The 23,006-nt window shown below is 41.4% G+C and overlaps 1 pseudogene and 1 gene segment (V, D, J or C); one reads left to right on the top strand and one right to left on the bottom strand.

Moving 5' to 3' along the window:
• LOC132870502 (probable non-functional immunoglobulin kappa variable 6D-41) lies at positions 1–12,915 on the bottom strand. The segment is given in 5 exon segments: positions 1–180; positions 2,338–2,574; positions 3,038–3,059; positions 12,101–12,193; positions 12,911–12,915. Coding segments are annotated over 5 exon segments (537 nt in total).
• Positions 12,916–13,158: 243 nt separating this feature from the next.
• On the top strand, positions 13,159–20,155 carry LOC132870495 (Ig kappa-b4 chain C region-like; annotated as a pseudogene).
• Positions 20,156–23,006: the final 2,851 nt, after the last annotated feature.

Here is a 23,006-nt window from a genome sequence, read left to right as displayed (position 1 = left end):
TCAGAAGCCACACTGGGATTCAGGATAAATTCTGTCTGCAAGAACCTGTAATCTCTTCAGAATTATACTGGCGAAGACTTTACCGACCAGACTGAGCAAAGCAATGGCTCTATAGTTGTCACAGACTTGTCTAGACCCCTTGTTCTTAAAGAGGGTCACCAGCTTTGCGTCTTTGAGATCCTGTGGGACGTGTCCTTCACACCAGCATGATAACAACAGGTTGAGCAGGTATTCTTTCAAGACAGGGATGTCAAGTTTAAGAAGATCTGGAGGTATACCATCACTCCCAGGTGCCTTGCCTCGTTTCATGTCCTTTAGGGCGCTCTCAATTTCTTGCAAGGTGGGATCTTCATCAAGTTACTTCAATTCCAGGAGTTGTTCTATGCAGTCCAGCGCGGATTCATCAAAAGGTACGGGGTTGCTGTAGAGAGAGCTGAAGTGCTCAACCTAGCGTTTGAGTTGAACAGGTTTCTCCAACAAGATGTTACCATCGGAGTCTTTCAAAGGCGCAGTCAGTCGAGGTGATGGCCCTAGAACAAACTTCAGGGCCGCGTGGAATCCGCAATGTCACCACAGTCATCGCAACTCTGAACATTTTCACAAACGTTGTCCCAGAACTCCCTCTGTGTCTCTCTGAGAATGCATTGTGCGTTGGCACAAGCTTTTTTCATGGTTGCTTCATTCAGTGGGTTGGGTGCATTGACATAGGTCAGTCTGGAATTCCTCTTTTCATCCAAAACTGGACCGATCTTGTCTAGTGTTAGCTGTATAGCTGTATAGTCTTGTCTAACTAGCCATACAGTGGACTGAAAAATTCACTGAGCTCTTTGCAGACCAAAATTACATTCATTACCAATCTCATTTTCAGTGGCAATAAAGGTAACCTATGAAATATTTAAGAAAATCGACACTGCATTGGAAATTAAGTTGTTAGCTTGATCATCCAAAAAGTGGTTAAGCCACAATAATAATCTTCTGTAGCATTAACATTAGCATGTGAGGTTAATAGCCACTAAAGGAAAAAGAGTGAATAAACATATCGTCTACCTTTCTTCGAGAAAAACTGGGTGCCTAACTGTCAGTCCTTTCTCTCTCTCTCTCTCTCAGCTTTCTGCTGCCTCTCTTTACATTTCTGGTAACCCGACTTCTTCATGATGGTTTCAATCTAGTGATGACTCACCATCAATTCTTCTTATATCATGGGCAATTTACTTTAGTGCTTGATTTGAAAACAACAAACCTAACGTGGTGTCATGCTCTGGCTCTGCCTATGCAAGACTGTACCATGTAATGAATAGGGACAGGGTGAAATATAAAGACTATCTAGTCTAATAATTTTGCAGAAAATGGAAAATCAAACCAGAAGATTGTTATATGTGCTCATTTTAAGAGACAACATTATTAAAAAAAATTTATTAAATTAACTTGCACATAATAATATTGTCCTCTGAGGGCCCCTAGACAGTGCTTGGCCCTAAGAATAGACCTAACTTCCCCCCCTAATGCCGCCCCTATCAGTATGGAACTAGTGTTTATTTTAATGTCCACAGCTTCCTGTCCCTGGTCCTAGAGTGTCCCCTGACCTGCACATTTTACTATTTTACCTGCACCATCACACTCACTCAAGTCAGCAAGCACTGTTAATTAGTGGAAACGTTAAATGAGGTGTGTTGAGAGCAGGGAAAGTGCTGAAATGTGCAAGACAGGGGGTCCTGGGGTGGACAAGGGGTAAACCAGGGTTAGGAACCTGTGAGGTAGTCAATGTCAGGACACCATGAACACTGATCAAACACATGGTTCCTCAAACAGCAAGAAAAATTACAGACATTAATCACTGGATTTAAACTTGATGTCTTTGTGTATTTTAATGAGTGTGTATGTCTTATTTATGCTTATATAATGAGACTCACTGTCACATTGAGTGTTATAAGGCTCATCTCTAATGGCTTCCTAATAGTAACAGCAAGTCAGAGATGAGGAGTACAATTGGATTTAGCCCGTATTCAATATCACAACCAGCCATCAGTGCAGATACGGATCTGTTATCTCTAAAGCTGTTCTTCTTTCTAAAGATGTTTCAGGTGTGACAGGTAACACCACGACTGAGAGAACTGGGAAACTATTGATCTTACAGTAGTGGATGTGATGGACTGTGTGCAGTGTGGTGTGATGATTATTGAGAGATTTCTAATGTGAGTTGTGAGTTAGTGTGGTGTGGTTCCTCTCCTCCACAGAGGGTCATTGTGTCGTCTCACATCCTCCATCTCAGCACCTGCAGTCTCTCCCAGCTGCAGCAGTGCAGTCTCTCTACAATCTGACTGAGGGAGGTTTTTGTACGACTCTATAACACTGTGTGAACCAGTAGCCAGAGATGGAATGGTAACTCTGACAGTAATAATCTCCTGCATCTTCAGTCTGGACTCCACTGATGGTCAGAGTGAAATCAGATCCAGATCCACTGCCACTGAAACGAGCTGGAAATCCTGACTGTCGCTGATTCACATATTTAATCAGTAGTTTAGGAGCTTCTCCAGGTTTCTGCTGATACCAGAATAACCGGTCACCAGATGAGTCCTTAGCCACTGCCTGACTGGTTCTACAGTTGATGGTGACTGTTTCTCCTGGAAGAGCAGATTTCACTGCAGGAGTCTGAATTACTGTGGCTTGACCTCTGCATTCTGAAAAAAAAATTTTATATATATATATATATATATATATATATATATATATATATATATATATATATATATATATATATATATATATAAATGCAATATCAAATTTAAACATAATTGAAACTGTGTTTTTGTATGAACAGATCATTGAAGAGATAAAATACAGTATGAAGCAGTGTCTGACCTTGAGTCCAGAGGATCAGTGTCCAGATGAAGACGGGGATCAAAGTCATGGTAGCTGTGGGTGAAGTTGCTGTAGCAGCAGCTCTCAGTCATGAAGTGTTAAAGTCACAGCGCTATAAACACTCCCAGAGCACTGAAGCATGTGCTGCCAATGCAAAGTGTCCTCTAAGTATGGAAACACCTTTACCACATTCCCCCAATCTTACTGTAATTCTCACATTATTACAGAGTTGTAGCCCAATGGAAATTTTATCAGTTTATTTATTTATTGATGCATCATTATTAAAATTTTAATTTCATGTCTTTCATAATGTGGTAACATCCTTGACATTTAATAATAAATAAGTTATTTTAAATTTACTTATCTTGAACGTGGATCGAGTCAGCAGTTGGGGTGAGAGGTCAGCAAGAAACAGGAAGGTGTGTGTGAGGGAGAGGACAACACGAGGGAGAAGAAAGGGAGACACGAGTGAGATATTGCGTGAAGCAGGCGCTTCAGGTGACTACGCCCAGAAGCGTCGATACAGGCCTGCACCTTCTGACTGATAACCTGTTGGGTACCCATTTTAAATTAATTTCATTTCCCCAATTAATTTGATTTCAATTTTATTTCATCTCAGTGAGACTAACTGGTGGCTTTAGCAGCATTCCCCATGGGTTCTGAAAAATATTCTCCACTTTTTTCCTTGAAAAATCAAGTCAAAGCAGTATTCTTCACTTTTTCTTTTTTTGTCTTCACTTAGTCTGTAATTTTTCTTTGTTACTGACTTATCAAAGTGGATGTAATACAGGTTTATACCAACCACACTGACACAATTCAAAGATTTGTACAGATACAGCTAGGCTTCTCCATTACATATAAAATTTAAGCTCCACTCCAGCCTCTTATAAGAAAGTTCTTGATTTTGGGTGCCCTGTGCACCATCAAGATAAAATCAACCTCTTTAGTTTGAGCTTATTTAAGTTTACTTTAGTATGGAATTGTTCAAAAGAGCTTTTAGGATTCCCTTTACCCCTTTACTTCAACACAAAACTTGATTTACAATTGAACAGCGTGGAGAAGAGTCTGGGAACAAACAACTATGAAGGAATCCGAATTTCGCGATAATTTACAAACTGAACACAGAATGACAGCGTTTTACATCATACGTTCAGCAAGGGGACTCAACACACTATGCCTCCCAAAATGTAGCTGCCTTCAGTCCCTTGCCGGCTGACAGCATTTTCACTTTGGCGCTTTTTACTGACCTCTGTATTACTGACCCTGTCCAATGTGCTCGGGGACAGTAGGGGCTCTGAGTGTGCTTCAACCGTCGCTGTTTCAGCCCTTAAATCACTTTCAGTGCTTAGAGAAGACTGCCCAAAAAACTTCATCAGCTTAGACTGCACCATTGTTTGGTTCATGCAAAGATAATCACACTACCACAGCAGGCCGAATACAACCCCGATTCCAAAAAAATTGGGACAAAGTACAAATTGTAAATAAAAACGGAATGCAATAATTTACAAATCTCAAAAATTGATATTGTATTCACAATAGAACATAGACAACATATCAAATGTTGAAAGTGAGACATTTTGAAATTTCATGCCAAATATTGGCTCATTTGAAATTTCATAACAGCAACACATCTCAAAAAAGTTGAGACAGGGGCAATAAGAGGCTGGAAAAGTTAGAGGTACAAAAAAGGAACAGCTGGAGGACCAAATTGCAACTCATTAGGTCAATTGGCAATAGGTCATTAACATGACTGGGGATAAAAAGAGCATCTTGGAGTGGCAACGACTCTCAGAAGTAAAGCTGGGAAGAGGATCACCAATCCCCCTAATTCTGCATTGACAAATAGTGGAGCAATATCAGAAAGGAGTTCGACGGTGTAAAATTGCAAAGAGTTTGAACATATCATTATCTACAGTGCATAATATCATCAAAAGATTCAGAGAATCTGGAAGAATCTCTGTGCGTAAGGATCAAGGCTGGAAAACCATACTGGGTGCCCGTGATCTTCGGGCCCTTAGACGGCACTGCATCACATACAGGCATGCTTCTGTGTTGGAAATCACAAAATGGGCTCAGGAATATTTCCAGAGAACATTATCTGTGAACACAATTCACCGTGCCATCCGCCGTTGCCAGCTAAAACTCTGTAGTTCAAAGAAGAAGCCGTATCTAAACATGATCCAGAAGCGCAGACGTCTTCTCTGGGGCAAGGCTCATTTAAAATGGACGGTGGCAAAGTGGAAAACTGTTCTGTGGTCAGACGAATCAAAATTTGAAGTTCTTTATGTAAATCAGGGATGCCGTGTCATTCGGACTAAAGAGGAGAAGGACGACCCAAGTTGTTATCAGCGCTCAGTTCAGAAGCCTGCATCTCTGATGGTATGGGGTTGCATTAGTGTGTGTGGCATGGGCAGCTTACACATCTGGAAAGACACCATCAATGCTGAAAGGTATATCCAGGTTCTAGAGCAACATATGCTCCCATCCAGACGACGTCTCTTTCAGAGAAGACCTTGCATTTTCCAACATGACAATGCCAAACCACATACTGCGTCAATTACAGCATCATGGCTGCGTAGAAGAAGGGTCCGGGTACTGAACTGGCCAGCCTGCAGTCCAGATCTTTCACCCATACAGTAGAAAACATTTGGCGCATCATAAAATGGAAGATACGACAAAAAAGACCTAAGACAGTTGAGCAACTAGAATCCTACATTAGACAAGAATGGGTTAACATTCCTATCCCTAAACTTGAGCAACTTGTTTCCTCAGTCCCCAGACGTTTACAGACTGTTGTAAAGAGAAAAGGGGATGTCTCACAGTGGTAAACATGGCCTTGTCCCAACTTTTTTGAGATGTGTTGATGTCATGAAATTTAAAATCACGTAATTTTTCTCTTTAAATGATACATTTTCTCAGTTTAAACATTTGATATGTCATCTATGTTCTATTCTGAATAAAATATGGAATTTTGAAACTTCCACATCATTGCATTCCGTTTTTATTTACAATTTGTACTTTGTCCCAACTTTCTTGGAATCGGGGTTGTAGATAATCATTATAGATAACTGCGCCACCTCGTCCTCTGCCAGTTAGACGAGGCTGGTGTATATAACTGTATCCAGGAGGACTAACTTCATTTAATGCTCTATATTCATTTGGCTTCATCCATGTTTCAGTTAAACAAAGTACATTAAACTCCTGATCAGTAATAAGTTCATTAACCATTAGCACTTTAGATGTAAGGAGTGTCCCCTGTCCTACACATTTTAATGTTTTACCTGCACTAACACACTCACTCAACTCAGCAAGCACGGTTAATTAGCTGAAGCGTTAAACGAGGTGTGTTTGGATGGTTTTGTAACCTTCTTCAGCCTGATGAGCATCAACAACGCTTTTTATGACGTCTTCAGAAATCTCCTTTGTTCGTGCCACGATACACTTCCACAAATGTGTTGTGAAGATCAGACTTTGATAGATCCCTGTTCTTTAAATAAAACAGGGTGCTCACTCACACCTGATCGTCATCCCACTGATTGAAAACACCTGACTCTAATCTCACCTTCAAATTAACTGCTAATCCTAGAGGTTCACATACTTTTGCCACTCACAGATATGTAATTTTGGATCATTTTCCTCAATAAATAAATGAACAAGTATAATATTTTTGTCTCATTTGTTTAACTGGGTTCTCTTTATATACTTTTAGGACTTGTGTGAAAATCTGATGATGTTTTCGGTCATATTTATGCAGAAATTTAGAAAATTCTAAAGGGTTCACAAACTTTCAAGCACCATTGTAGTTCTAATATGCATAAAAGTGAGTGAGTGAGAGAGAAAGTTTAAACTTTCACTGATCAGAAAGTCAAAATGAGAGATTTCCTGGAAATTACAGGTGTATAAATGTAGTAGAGAAATGGCAGAAGTTGAGTCTTTCACTTTAATTCCATCAGGATTCAGACTGACTACAGAGGAGAATTAGAGGTGAGCAGCAAAAGTTCTTTCCTTACTATCTTTATGTCTCATGTTGTTGTTTTTTCTGACTGTAGAGATGAATCTCATCACTAATCCATCATTTGGTGTTATTTCTCCTCCAGTCTCCTGCAGTGTGTACAGTACACTGTGCTCCAGAGTCAGACAGGTTTACTGAATCATCACTGAGTTTAAACATCAGAGTGACAAAGAAAACTAACCAATGAAGAAATCTTTAATCACACAGATGAGTTCTGTAAATATAACCACAATGACTGAGTGTCTGTGTGTGTGTGTGTTCTCCAGGTGGTCCGGTGGTGAACTCCTCCGTGTCTCTGCTCCCTCCCTCCTCTCTGCAGCTCTCTGAAGGATCGGACTCGCTGCTCTCAGCCTATTCTCCACAGGGGGCGCTGCTGAGCTGCACCATGGATGGTGTCGAGGTGAATGAGGGGTTCTGACCAGCACAGAAGAACAGAAGGACCCTTCAGCACCCTGACCCTCTTCAAAGAACGCTGGGAAGAGTCCGAGGTGTTCGGCTGTACCGTCTCCCACCACAACACCACTCAGATCACCTCGTTCTGAAAGAGCCGCTGTAAAGTCCACTAGAATAGAAGTGCACACTTTAAAACATATTTAGAAGACTGGAGTGGAGTCAGTGGTGTATCTGTACTGAAATAAAGCTTAAATGTGGAAAGCATGTCTCCTTTTTCAGTCGTGAAGTGTCTTTGACAGTGATTTGGATCGGCACCTTTAACAGCAGGTCGAGGGCAGCGCTGTGTGTTGTGCTTGAGTGAGTTCAACTGAAAAACCATGAACATCTGCTGAAAGTGTTGATCTATTCTGGGACTCAGAGCTGTTCATGCAAATGAACTGTTACTGCTTATTTCTCTGGCTGGGAAGAATCTGCCTAAACTCATGAAAAATCTAACAAGGACATTTTAAATATACTGAAGAATAATCTGATCTCTGAGAAAACCTAAAAATAGTCAGAAACCATGACAGGAGTGAAGACACTGAAAGACACAAAATGATGACAGATTGATGGAGGAAGGGGGGAATGACATATCGAGGCAGTCACTGAGTCTGATTCAAGACCTAAAATCTCTTCCAATTGCACACAGACAGAGAGAGAGAGAGAGAGATCAGTCTCTTCTCCTGAAGGTCCTGATCATGCAAACTTCCTGGAACATAAGATATGCTTTAGACACTTTCATGTATATCTCCTTGGATAAAAGCAATAAAACAGCAAATTAGAATTCAGGGATTAACAAAAAAAAACAAAACAAATTAACTGGATGGGAAATCTGTGTCTTACTGAAGTGAATGTGGCCGTCGCTAATCAACGTTACAATGTCTCCATATATAAATGTGCACAAGTGTGTAAAAATAAAAGGTGAATAATTTTACCTATTTTTTTTTTACTATACTGTATTTTCAGGGATCACTGTTATTGTATCTAGGTCGCAAATATGATTTGAAACTGTTTTGTTTCTCTGTAGTGGTTCAGTGGTTAAGGCTCTGAGTAACAGAGCAGAAGGTCAGGGGATCGAGCCTCAGCACTGCCAAGTTACCCTTGATTAAGGCCCTTATCCCAGATCGAGAGAGAGAGGGAGAGAATCATATATCAAGGCAGTAATAGAGACATATTCAAGATCTAAAATCTTGTCCTATTGTTCACACACACTAAGTAAGATCAGGCTCCTATTCTAAAGGTCCTGTTCATACAAACCTCCTGGAACACAATATATGCTTTTAGCATTTTAATTTATATCTCTTTGGATAAAAGCAATCAATGAGCAAAGTAAATTTCATGGATAAAAAAAAAAAAAAGATTGAACTGGATGGGAAATCTGTGTATTGTGCTCCATCTTCCTGAACTTACTGTGGATGTATCTGATCAAAGTGACATTGTGTCCATCCATAAATGTGCACAAGTATGGAAGAAGTAAGTAGTGTGATTAAATGTCATGAATCTACACAAAATAGCACATCATTGCAATTAAAGACCTCCATGGTCTCACTGAAAAAGTATCAGTCTTGGTTTGGTTTCGTAAAAGCATTTCCCAAAGTTTGAATATACCACAGAGCACAGTTAAATCCATTATTTTAAAACTGGATCAAATATGGCACAAATGAGACTCTGCCTAGAGGAGGCTGTTCACCAAAAATCAGTGTCCAGGTAAAGAAGGGCATTACTCAGGATGCCACAAAGGGGCCAAAGGTAAATCTCTCAGCATGATGCTCTCACCACCATGCTTCATTCGGGATATCAGTTTCGACCAAATGTCACCCCTCACCGAATCCAGGGACACATGTCGGCCGAAACGAATCCGAGATAATCGCAAAAGAAGCATTTTTTTTTCGAAATTTGTTATTTTTGTTTTTTTCCATCATGTGCAAGTTGAGATCTTGAAGAATGCAATCAGTATTTCAGATAATAGATTGTTTTGTTGGAAAAGCATACATTTTTTGTTGCAAATTGTCTCGTTTTTATCAGGACTGTAGCCTGCTGGGGGGTGTGGGTAAATTACCATATGGGCCATTCACATGATGATTTAAGTAATTTGTTTTGTTTTTTTTCCGCGAATCAGCTGTATGATCCGAGTTGAGCACATGGCTACTTAACTGCATACAGGCGTGTGATTTCACTATGGAATGAGTTACTAAACAGAGCGCAGAGGAGCTGACACACCGCGAAGCAAACAGACACTCGGTACTTACATCGGAGATAACCATTTCTAGCAAAAAAAAACGCAACCTCGTTTTCCAGATTGAATGGAATACTTGAATGATTGGATGATACACGGACCGTTCTAGGACTACATGATTCCATCGGAGGCATTGGTGTGTGCAAGGCGCCGTTTCTCTTTCTGATGGGGTAAGTTTATTAATCTAAGGCTGTGTGGTTATTTTTGCATGTAACGGAGAGTGTTGTGGTTTGGTTAAGCCTAGGTCACAACCGGACGTGCGATTTTTTGGCCGTGTGATTTTTGGCGTTTCCCAAATCGCTGCGGTTTTTTTTTTGTTCACGGAGAAAGACGCGCGTTGGCCGTAAGTTTGTCTTGCAACCTGAAAAAAAACGTAAGCGCCCGTAGAGTTTGTTTGACATGACAAAGAACCTCTGCGGCCGGTCTGCGGCTCGAAAATCAGCACATCACACGCGCGCTCTCGTGCTTTTCACACGCGCGCTCTCGTGCATTTCATGCGCGCTCTCCGTGTGTTTCTTGCGTTTTTTGCATGTAGACCGGCCGTAGGAGCACATACAGCCGGTTGTGACCGAGGCTTTACATGAAACTAGTGTTGTGTTAGTTGTGTCATCATCGTGCTATCTTTCTTTCTGACGGTGTGAGTAATTTTTCAACCACAAAACGTTAAAGTACACTTTAGGACTTATTTTTGTACTTCATAATTGTGCTGGGCATACTTTGCATGGAAGGAAAATTGACGTGGTGATCTTTGTTTACATGAAAGTAGTATCGTGCTAGCTAGTAGGGGGTAGGGCTTTCCTTAATATCATGCAAATGAGCACCATTATGTGGCCGCCCTGCACCCAGAGTAGCTGAGATGGAAAACTTTGAGGGCGATTTTCTCCCTTTTCTGTTTTAAGAAGTATACACTTTCAAAAGGCCACACATTCTTCAAATATTGTCAGATCTCCACATGGAAGGCATCATAGGAAAGCTTAGAAACTGTACTTTCTGAATCTGTCAATAACTCAAAATGCCCCTGGGCCGACATGTGTCCCTGGATTCTGTGATCTGCCACAAATATACAGTAGTTCAGTTCATTGTTCCAAGTTGTGTTTTGTTCCCATCACACTGATTCTTCCATGTTTGCTGCATCTGCCACAAGCCTGAAGATAAACTCAAACGGGCTTTCATATGACTTCCATCATGAACTTGTTTTCCATGATGCTATTTATTTAAAGATGTTCTCCAACATATTTCAGTGCCTTTCAGGAACAGGGAGATTTACACTGCGATCATGTGACACTGGTGGACACCATTCAACTAATTATATGACTTCTGATGAGAACTTGTTTCATCAGAACTAATTTAGAGCTCTCGTCTCATTATCTCCAGCCGCTTTATCCTGTTCTACAGGGTCGCAGGCAAGCTGGAACCTATCCCAGCTGACTACGGGCGAAAGGCGAGGTACACCCTAGACAAGTCGCCAGGTCATCACAGGGCTGACACATAGACACAGACAACCATTCACACTCACATTCACACCTACGGTCAATTTAGAGTCACCAGTTAACCTAACCTGCATGCCTTTGGACTGTGGGGGAAACCGGAGCACCCGGAGGAAACCCACGCGGACACGGGGAGAACATGCAAACTCCGCACAGAAAGGCCCTCGCCGGCCACGAGGCTCGAACCCGGACCTTCTTGCTGTGAGGCGACAGCGCTAAACACTACACCACCGTGCCGCCTAATTTAGAGTTAATTAAATCATAAGACCCTTGACTGATTTTCCCCAAACTTCAATAATGTGGGAGGTTTTGTGTAGCTTCATGACCTTTAGTCCCACTTCAGTGCATTTCAGTTCTCGACTGTAACACTAGAAAATGTGGAAAAGTGCAGTGTGTGTGAATACTTATGCAACTGACATGGTATACACTTTAGGGTCAGTAATGTCAATGTGTGATGTACCAGAAGTGGGTAAACAATCAACAGCTTCATCTAAGTTTTTCAGAACAATGGCCTTCGAAATGATTACCCATATTTCCTGCTTGTGAACCAATTCAGTGTTGGGCTCAAAGGAGGACTGAGTGAAAATATAGCAGGAAAAATTCAAAAAGGCCTCGAAGTCTAATCCTACATCTTTTGTTGCTGAACTATTTTAATGGAAATATAGCTTACTATATACTCACTTTTCATAATCATCATGGTTATTGAAAGATTTCGACTGTGAGTTGTGAACTTGTGCCGTATCACATCCTCCAACTCAGCACCTGCAGTCTCTCCCAGCTGCAGCAGTGCAGTCTCTCTACAATCTGACTGAGGGAGGTTTTTGTACGACTCTATAACACTGTGTGAACAGGTAGTTGCTACTGATGGAATGGACACTCTGACAGTAATAATCTCCTGCATCTTCAGTCTGGACTCCACTGATGGTCAGAGTGAAATCAGATCCAGATCCACTGCCACTGAAACGAGCTGGAAAACCTGACACTCGCTGATTCGCAAATTTAATCAGGAGTTTAGGAGCTTCTCCAGGTTTCTGCTGATACCAGTGTAACCAGTCACCATTTGAGTCTGTGTACACCGCCTGACTGGTTCTACAGTTGATGGTGACTGTTTCTCCTGGAAGAGCAGATTTCACTGCAGGAGTCTGAGTTACTGTGACTTGACCTCTGCATTCTGAAAAAAAAAAGTATGATACAGAAACTGTTGAAAGAATAATCATGAGACAAACCCGAAAAATGTATTGTCTTGACGAGTTTGTTGAAAATATAAAAGGCAAAGCTGTGTCTGACCTTGAGTCCAGAGGATCAGTGTCCAGATGAAGACGGGGATCAAAGTCATGGTAGCTGTGGGTGAAGTTGCTGTAGCAGCAGCTCTCAGTCATGAAGTGTTAAAGTCACAGCGCTATAAACACTCCCAGAGCACTGAAGCATGTGCTGCCAATGCAAAGTGTCCTCTAAGTATGGAAACACCTTTACCACATTCCCCCAATCTTACTGTCATTCTCACACTACTGCAGAGTTATTGTGTGAATTTTACTTGTGGGGTCAGATGGAGATTTTCTGTAAAACACTTTGAGGTCTAAGATGCATAAATAAGTGAATTAGAGAGAGAAGCTTCAACTTTCACTGGATGGTGTTTGTACTGAATGTTAATGAGTTTCTCACTGTAGTGGATTTATGGTGGAAGAAGCAGCATCAATGTTGGCAGTGAGTAAATACACACTCATATTTTTGACTGAAAATTAATATGTAGATTATTGTAGGACTTAAATATCATATCATAACTTTCAATCAGTCTACAGAAGCAGTGGAGGAATTATTCTCACTTTAGCTCCACACATTCAGTCATATATTGCAAATTTATCATGAGTACATCAGCATTTTTACTCCATGAGGCATTCTGGGTAAATCCTGTGCAATTGCAATTCCACATTTTGTGAAATTTCAACTTTTATTTTTTGTAATTTATTTGTGTTTCTCACTCACTAATTGCATCCTCAGTTTAGATTGACACTCTTGGTGGATAAAAAGAAAAACCAGTAAAATGTCGTAAAACAGTCAGAGAGTTAGTGTATTAATCAGCTGATGTGAGCAGAAGTTGGTGTTTTGTAGCTGTTTTGTAATAAGAGGTTTAAATGGATGGAGAGAGCAGTGAGTTTAGAGCAGCAGGGTTTTTGTACGGCCGCTAAACCTGTTTGTATCACTGTGGTGGACTTTTGGTGGAGGAACCAAACTGTCTGTGGGCCGTAAGTAACCTGTTTACTAATTACTGAAATGGAGTGTGTTCAGATTAATGACTGAAATGGAGTGTGTTCAGATTAATGACTGAAATGGAGTGTGTTCAGATTAATGACTGAAATGGAGTGTGTTCAGATTAATGACTGAAATGGAGTGTGTTCAGATTCATGTTGTAATGTGTAATTAGATTTATTTTTCCTCCAAATTCAGATCAGATGTGATTTTTGTGTAACATCCTTTTGTTTCTCAAATTTCCCTTATTTTAGAAGTTTGAAAAATATCTTTGATTGTATTGCCAGTTGTTAATTATAATTTAAAGCTTAATTGTATTTGATTCTACTGCTGGTAGTTAATTATAATTTAAATCTAAAAGGAAAGTAGATATCGTGCAAATTACAGATGACATTTTTGTTGAATGATTTTAATGACATTTAATATCTTAGAGACTGTGAGTCCAAAAACGAATTTAAATGTAGAAATCAAAACTGAATTTGCTTAAGTGGTAAATATTCTGTATTTTAAATGTAGCTTATTCATGTTATAAAATGAGCTTCATATTTTTAATGACTAAATACTTGGTCTAATTCAATTTTCCTGTCCAGGGATAACTGTAATATACGTAAATGATTATAGATCTAAGATGTAAAAGTGTTTGAACTAAATGTGAAACGTTTGTGATGCTCCACTGAACTCAGTTCTGCTCTGTAAGATATAAAGGGAAGTGAAACACACAGTGAGCTGAAACGAAGCCTGAGTGACTGACAGCTGTCCATTCCTGTCTCAACTCTGTGTGTGTGTGTGTGTGTGTGTGTGTAGGTGTCACTCAGCCCAGTGTGACAGTGTTGCCTCCCTCCAGTGTGGAGCTGCAGCAGGAGAAGGTCACACTCATGTGTGTGGCCGACAAGGGCTTCCCCTCGGACTGGACACTGAGCTGAAAGGTTGATGGGAGCAGCTGGAGCTCGGGGGAGAGCCGCAGCACCGCCGTTCTGCACGCGGACGGCCTCTACAGCTGGAGCAGCACGCTGAGCCTCCACCCGGAGCAGTGGAGGAACAAGGTGGTGACCTGTGAGGCCTCCAAAGACAACCAACCTACTGTGGTGGGCAGAGTGAACACAGAGCAGTGCTCAGAGCTGTGAGCTCACACACACTTTACTCAGCTCACCTTCTACTGCTTCACTGTGTGTTACATGTGGCCTTTACTGCTCAAATGCCCCACTTTCATCATTTCATTTGTGTTATTAACGTGTGAGCTCACACACTCCTCAGTTTAACTCAATTGTTCTTCTTAATGATCTCCTACATGTGTGTTAAGTGTGTGTATCACTGCAGTGTCCTGCTTTGAATTATTAATAAACACCTTTGACTCATGAAACACTTTTGTTGCACATTATTGTTCATGTACATCATAAAGAAATCACCAAAGCATCAGTCTCAGTATCTGTTATAGACCCTCATATTCATTATAAAGTCTAATATATATATATATATATATATATATATATATATATATACGCCTCTCAGAAACCCGCAGACGGGTAAAGTCACAGATCTTTTCTCTTCCGTCTAATCAACCTCCTCTTCTCATATTCAGCTGTCCTCTTTCCGTGCAAACTGTCGCACACTGTTGTGGTTAGTTTCCGCCACTTTGTCCTGTTGCTGATACAGGCCTGCCAGGTGCTGAGGACACCCCCACATTTCAATGCCGATTTACATGTGCCCCTGTACCGAAGTAGCGGATGACTGTCCAGATGTGCAATGAACAAGTTCACCAAACAAGAGCTGTTTTTGAGGCCTGTTATCATCCATCCGATAGGTATGGCCAAACCAGCATAGAAGACTGTGGACTAGAATGCTTTTGATATCCTCAGCTCCCGCCCACTTTAGGACCTCTTCGTTGCTGACAAAGTGATCCCATTTCACGTTTAAAAGTGGCAGTAAGCATTGGTTGAACACAGCTACTTTGGTCGTGATCATTAAGTCACGAGAGCCAAAGACCCTTTTACGCAAATGACCAAATGCACGGGGTGGCATGGTGGTGTAGTGGTTAGCGCTGTCGCCTCACAGCAAGAAGGTCCAGGTTCGAGCCCCGTGGCCCGCGAAGGCCTTTCTGTGCGGAGTTTTCATGTTCTCCCCGTGTCCACGTGGGTTTCCTCCGGGTGCTCCGGTTTCCCCCACAGTCCAAAGACATGCAGGTTAGGTTAACTGGTGACTCTAAATTGACCGTAGGTGTGAATGTGAGTGTGAATGGTTGTCTGTGTCTATGTGTCAGCCCTGTGATGACCTGGCGACTTGTCCAGGGTGTACCCCGCCTGGTACCCCCGCCGTAGTACCCCCGCCTGGTACCCCCGCCGTAGTCAGCTGGGATAGGCTCCAGCTTGCCTGCGACCCTGTTGAACAGGATAAAGCGGCTACAGATAATGAGATGAGGTGAGATGAGACCAAATGCACATGATGTTGCTCGGATACGGCATGCAAGTTCCTCCCTCATAGAACAGTCACTGGTAACATAGCTCCCGAGATACTTGAAACGATTGACGTTAGCAAGCTTTGTGCCACCTGTACACATGGTTTCTGTTTTGTTGATCTGTAGACCCATGTGACTCGAGATATCATTGTATGCGGACAGCAGTGACTGCAAACCTTCTGGGGCATCACTGAAGATTGCAATGTCTTCTGCATACTGAGTCTCTGTAAAGAATGCAGTGAGGACTTTAATCTTTGCTTTAAGCCTCCGTAGATAAAAAAAGATCACTGTCATACCAAAACCTAACTTGTACACTGTAGCTGTGCTTGATATTCTTAAAGCGAACTGCGGTAAGACTGCTGTGTAAATCCCAAATAGTATAGGAGCCAACTTGCAGCCTTGTTTAACACCACTATTGTACTCAAAGGCTCTTATCACTTCTCCATCACCAAGGAGTTTGGCACTTACATCAATATACAGCTTCTTCATGATCCTTAGAAACTTTGGTGGACAGCCTAGCTTTTTCAGAACAAAAAGCAGTTCGCAGTTTACAGTATCCAACGCTTTCACAAAATCCACAAATGCTATACAGAGACCTCTGCACTGTTCTTTAGACTTTTCCATCAGTTGGCAAAGAGTAAAGATACCATCAGTGGCACCTCTATCATTACAGTACCCAGATTGTGACTCCGGTATATCCAGTCTGCTAACAGTTTCAGCCTTTGCAGGATAATATCAGTGAAGGCTTTACCAACGATGCTGAGGAGCGAAATGCCCCTGTAGTTTCTGCATTTGAATAATATGATTGCGTCGATCCACTCCATTGGAATTTTCACTGTTATGTTAAATAAAAGAAGTAGGGAAGCTTTGAGATATCATAAACAAATTACCAATTCACTTGTCTCAGTATCTGTTATAGAACCTCATATTGATTTTAAAAGCTAATAATAATAATAAAGATAAAACGTCTATAGTGATGTGGTTGAGTGAAATTGAAGTTCTAAAGCATTTATGTTTAAAAGAGAGTATGTGGAATGTTTCATGCTACTTTCACCCATCACAGAACTGGGGACTGGCGTTATGGTTATGGAAATGCTGTTATACCTACTGTACTAATCACAACTGTACACCTGGATGTTACTTATACTGAACTCAAATAAATATTCAGCGGCGAAAAATAAATCAGTATTACTTCTGGAGTGAATTTCCCACAACAAAATATATGTTATAATTTAAAGATCAGGCTGTAAGGAGTTTATTCGTTAGTCCACAGCTTCCCGTCCCTGGTCCTAGAGTGTCCCCTGTCCTGCATATTTTACCTGCACTAACACACTCACTCAACTCAGCAAGCACTGTTAGTTAGCAGAAGACTTAAATTAGGTTTGTTGAGAGCAGGGAAAGTGCTGAAATGTGCAGGACAGGGGGTCCTGGGGTGGACAAGGGGTAAACCAGGGTTAGGAACCTGTGAGGTAGTCAATGTCAGGACACCATGAACACTGATCAAACACATGGCTCCTCAAACAGCAAGAAAAATTACAGACATTAATCACTGAATTTAACCTTGACGTATCTGTGTCTTTTAATGAGAGTATATGCCTATTATTTATGCTAATATAATGAGGCTCACTGGTCACAGTGAGTGTAATAAGGCTCATCTCTAATGGCTTCATAATAGTAACAGCAAGATAGTGATGAGGAGTAAAATTAGATTTAGCCCTTATTCAATATCACAACCAGCCATCAGTGCAGAGTATTGATCTTACAGTAGTGGATGTGATGGACTGTGTGCAGTGTGGTGTGATGATTATTGAGAGATTTCTAATGTGAGTTGTGAGTTAGTGTGGTGTGGTTCCTCTCCTCCACAGAGGGTCATTGTGTCGTATCACATCCTCCAACTCAGCACCTGCAGTCTCTCCCAGCTGCAGCAGTGCAGTCTCTCTACAATCTGACTGAGGGAGGTTTTTGTACGACTCTATAACACTGTGTGAACACACCACCACTGTGGTAACTCTGACAGTAATAATCTCCTGCATCTTCAGTCTGGACTCCACTGATGGTCAGAGTGAAATCAGATCCAGATCCACTGCCACTGAAACGAGCTGGAAAACCTGACTGTAGCTGATTCGCAAGTTTAATCAGGAGTTTAGGAGCTTCTCCAGGTTTCTGCTGATACCAGTGTAACCGGTCACCAGATGAGTCCTTGTACACGGCCTGACTGTTTCTACAGTTGATGGTGACTGTTTCTCCTGGAAGAGCAGATTTCACTGCAGGAGTCTGAGTTACTGTGACTTGACCTCTGCATTCTGAAAAAAACGTATGATACAGAAACTGTTGAAAGAATAATCATGAGACAAACCTGAAAAATGTATTGTCTTGAAGAGTTTGTTGAAAATATAAAAGGCAAAGCCATGTCTGACCTTGAGTCCAGAGGATCAGTGTCCAGATGAAGACGGGGATCAAAGTCATGGTAGCTGTGGGTGAAGTTGCTGTAGCAGCAGCTCTCAGTCATGAAGTGTTAAAGTCACAGCGCTATAAACACTCCCAGAGCACTGAAGCATGTGCTGCCAATGCAAAGTGTCCTCTAAGTATGGAAACACCTTTACCACATTCCCCCAATCTTACTGTAATTCTCACACTACTACAGAGTTATTGTGTGAATTTTACTTGTGGGGTCAGATGGAGATTTTCTGTAAAACACTTTGAGGTCTAAGATGCATAAATAAGTGAATTAGAGAGAGAAGCTTCAACTTTCACTGGATGGTGTTTGTACTGAATGTTAATGAGTTTCTCACTGTAGTGGATTTATGGTGGAAGAAGCAGCATCAATGTTGGCAGTGAGTAAATACACACTCATATTTTTGACTGTAAATTAATATTTAGATTATTGTAGGATTTAAATATCATATCATAACTTTCTGTCAGTCTACAGAAGCAGTGGAGGAATTATTCTCACTTTAGCTCCACACATTCAGTCATATATTGTAAATTTCTCATGAGTACATCAGCATTTTTACTCTATGAGGCATTCTGGGTAAATCCTGTGCAACTGCAGGTCTACATTTTGTGACTTTTCAACTTTAGTTTGTGAAAATTATTTGTGTTTCTTACACACTAATTTCATCCTCAGGTTAGATTGACACTCTTTGTGTATAAAAAGAAAAAATAAAACAGTAAAATGTAGTAAAACAGTCAGAGAGTTAGTGTATTAATCAGCTGATGTGAGCAGAAGTTGGTGTTTTGTAGCTGTTTTGTAATAAGAGGTTTAAATGGATGGAGAGAGCAGTGAGTTTAGAGCAGCAGGGTTTTTGTACGGCCGCTAAACCTGTTTGTATCACTGTGGATCACTTTTGGTGGAGGAACCAAACTGTCTGTGGGCCGTAAGTAACCTGTTTACTAATTACTGAAATGGAGTGTGTTCAGATTAATGACTGAAATGGAGTGTGTTCAGATTCATGTTGTAATGTTTAAAGAATATATTTTAGATTTATTTTTCCTCCAAATTCAGATCAGATGTGATTTTTGTGTCACGTACTTCTGTTCCTCAAATTTCCATTATTTTAGAAGTTTGAAAAATGTCTTTGATTATATTGCTGGTTGTTTATTATAATTTAAAGCTTAAATGTATTTGATTCTACTGCTGGTAGTTGATTATAATTTAAATCTAAAAGCAAAGTAGATATCATTGTGCAAATTACAGATGACATTTTTGTTGAATGATTTTAACGACATTTAATATCTTAGAGACTGTGAGTCCAAAAACGGATTTAAATGTAGAAACCAAAACTGAATTTGCTTAAGTGGTAAATATTCTGTATTTTAAATGTGGCTTATTCATGTTATAAAATGAGCTTCATATTTTTAATTACTGAATACTTGGTCTAATTCAATTTTCCTGTCCAGGGATAACTGTAATATAAATGATTATTGATCCAAGATATAAAAGTCTTTGAACTGTGTGAATCGTTTGTGATGCTCCACTGAACTCAGTTCTGCTGTGTAAGATATAAAGGGAAGTGAAACACACAGTGAGCTGAAACGAAGCCTGAGTGACTGACAGCTGTCCATTCTTGTCACGACTGTGTGTGTGTGTGTGTGTGTGTGTGTGTGTGTAGGTGTCACTCAGCCCAGTGTGACAGTGTTGCCCCCCTCCAGTGTGGAGCTGCAGCAGGAGAAGGTCACACTCGTGTGTGGCCGACAAGGGCTTCCCCTCGGACTGGACACTGAGCTGGAAGGTTGATGGGAGCAGCTGGAGCTCGGGGGAGAGCCGCAGCACCGCCGTTCTGCACGCGGACGGCCTCTACAGCTGGAGCAGCACGCTGAGCCTCCACCCGGAGCAGTGGAGGAACAAGGTGGTGACCTGTGAGGCCTCCAAAGACAACCAACCTACTGTGGTGGGCAGAGTGAACACAGAGCAGTGCTCAGAGCTGTGAGCTCACACACACTTTACTCAGCTCACCATCTACTGCTTCACTGTGTGTTACATGTGGCCTTTACTGCTCAAATGTCCCACTTTCATCATTTCATTTGTCTTATTAACATGTGAGCTCACACACTCCTCAGTTTAACTCAATTCTTCTTCTTAATGATCACTTACATATGTGTTAAGTGTGTGTATCACTGCAATGTCCTGCTTTGAATTATTAATAAAAGCCTTTGAATCATGAAACCCTTTTGGTGCACATTATTGTTCATGTACATCATAAAGAAATGACCAAAGCATCTGTCTCAGTATCTGTTATAGACCCTCATATTTATTCTAACGACCAATAATAGTAATATTAATAATCATCATCATCATCATCATTATTAGCTAGCTTACTGGAGTTGTTAAGGACTTGGCATGAGTCATCTACTCGACCACCCATATACGTACAGACTCAATGAGCTACGCACAGCCTCAGTGAGTCTCAATTCCCCAGCACTGCCAGCATCATGCGGCCACGTTTTATTGATTGATTGATTGATTGATTGATTGATTGATTGATTGATTGATTCCAAACAGTAAAGAAGATATAAAAACAAACAAAAAACAAAAAATAAAAATAAAAAATGCAATCATCAAAACATCCTCATAAACAGAATAGTGTAGCCACAAGGCAATAACATAATAATGTTCTGAAAGGATTAGGAAGAAGTAAATAACTTATCAAATCCTAACCCTCTATACCACCGTTAATCAAACATCACTTTCCACCATAATAAACTATATATACAAAAGAAAGCAAAATCAACAACAAAAAAAACATACCAATATACCAAGACATACCAACATGGCATAATATCACCCAAATCAAATCATATATATACAAATACTTATGCTATGCATTTATACACACATACAATACATATATACAGTACATACATATACACCTACCTATAATTATACACATCCATACGTACACAGACACCCATATCATAATTATGCATATTATGCGTATATATTATATTCAGTTATGCACTATACACACACACACACACACATATATATATATATATATATATATATATATAAATATATATATATATACAAATACTCACTTTTTATATAATATATCCGAATGTACCCATACCCACACATATACACCTATATTATCAATAGAATGTTATTGTAATTCCTCCTCCCTTTACCTCATAAAGATCTGTTCCTTATACCTTTTTTTGAACTGGTTTATAGTTGTACATTTCATGAGCTCCACATTCAAACTGTTCCATAGCTTTACTCCACAAATAGAAATACTGAACATTTTTAACGTTGTCCTAGCACTGCGAATTTTAAATTTCAATTTCCCCCTAAAATTATAGTCCCCCTCTCTATCTGAGAACATTGTTTGGATATTCCTTGGTACTTTATAATTCCTTACTTTGTTCATTACTAAGGCAGTTTTATATTCTATAATATCCCTGAATTTTAAACATTTTCTCATCTCATCTCATTATCTCTAGCCGCTTTATCCTGTTCTACAGGGTCGCAGGCAAGCTGGAGCCTATCCCAGCTGACTACGGGTGAAAGGCGGGGTACACCCTGGACAAGTCGCCAGGTCATCACAGGGCTGACACATAGACACAGACAACCATTCACACTCACATTCACACCTACGGTCAATTTAGAGTCACCAGTTATCCTAACCTGCATGTCTTTGGACTGTGGGGGAAACCGGAGCACCCGGAGGAAATCCACGCGGACACGGGGAGAACATGCAAACTCCACACAGAAAGGCCCTCGCCGGCCACGGGGCTCGAACCTGGACCTTCTTCTTCTCGAACAGATCCCCTCTTCGCTTCTCTCCTCTCTCTCTCTTTCCCCCTCCCCTTCTGTGTCTCGTCCTCGCCCCCTTCCCCCACCGCGGAGGCGGGGGCCGGCTCCCTCACAGCCGGTCCGCCACACCTGCTGTGTCTTCCCGTTTCTCACTTCCGTGTCTGTCTCTCCCCCCCCCTCAGGTGAGTGAGCCCCAGAGCACCGGTGCAGAGAGAAAGCCCAGGCCGGTTTGGTGACGCTGCGGGAAGCCGGGCCACCTCCAACAGCAGTGCTCGGTGATGGAAGTAGGCGCGGTGGTTCAGATCCCCGATGCGCCAGGAGCCGCCCTTGATCGGGCCAGAGCGTATCACATACCGGTGAGTATCCAAAGGGATACATATCAGGCTTTGGTGGACTCTGGCTGTAATCAGACCTCAAGCCACCAAAGCCTGGTGCAAGACGAGGCATTGGGGGGAGCACAGGTGCTGAAGGTGTTGTGTGTGCACGGGGATGTTCACAGCTACCCTTTAGTGTCAGTCCACATTTTTTTCAGAGGGGAAAATTTTAGAGTGAAGGCGGCGGTTAATCCTCGCCTCACCCACTCAATAATTTTGGGGACTGATTGGCCGGGATTCGGGGAATTAATGAGTCATTTAGTAAAGAGTGGGTCCTGCCATATTTCAGCAAGGGGAGGTCCCGGTGTCGCATTGGCAGGAGCAGCTGTCACAGAGCCGTTTACGTCATCTCCGCGTCAGAGTGAGGAGCCGCCGGTTCCTCCTCCCTCGCTCGGGGAATCCCTCGCGGAATTCCTGTTAGATCAGTCGTGAGACGAGACTCTGCGGCATGCATTTGACCAAGTGAGAGTAATCGATGGTCAAACGCTCCAGCCAAATGCCACCCCGTCCTTCCCCTATTTTTCTATTCTGAAGGATAGATTATACTGAGTGACGCAGGACACTCAAACTAAAGAACAAATCATGCAGCTCTTGATTCCAAAAAGCCACCGGGAATTGGTATTCCAGGCGGCTCACTTTAATCCCATGGCT

The sequence above is a fragment of the Neoarius graeffei genome, chromosome 2, assembly GCF_027579695.1.
Source record: "Neoarius graeffei isolate fNeoGra1 chromosome 2, fNeoGra1.pri, whole genome shotgun sequence".
Taxonomy (NCBI): Eukaryota; Metazoa; Chordata; class Actinopteri; order Siluriformes; family Ariidae; genus Neoarius; species Neoarius graeffei.
Note: the sequence above shows the minus strand (reverse complement) of the source record. Positions and strands in the feature narration are given on the sequence as shown.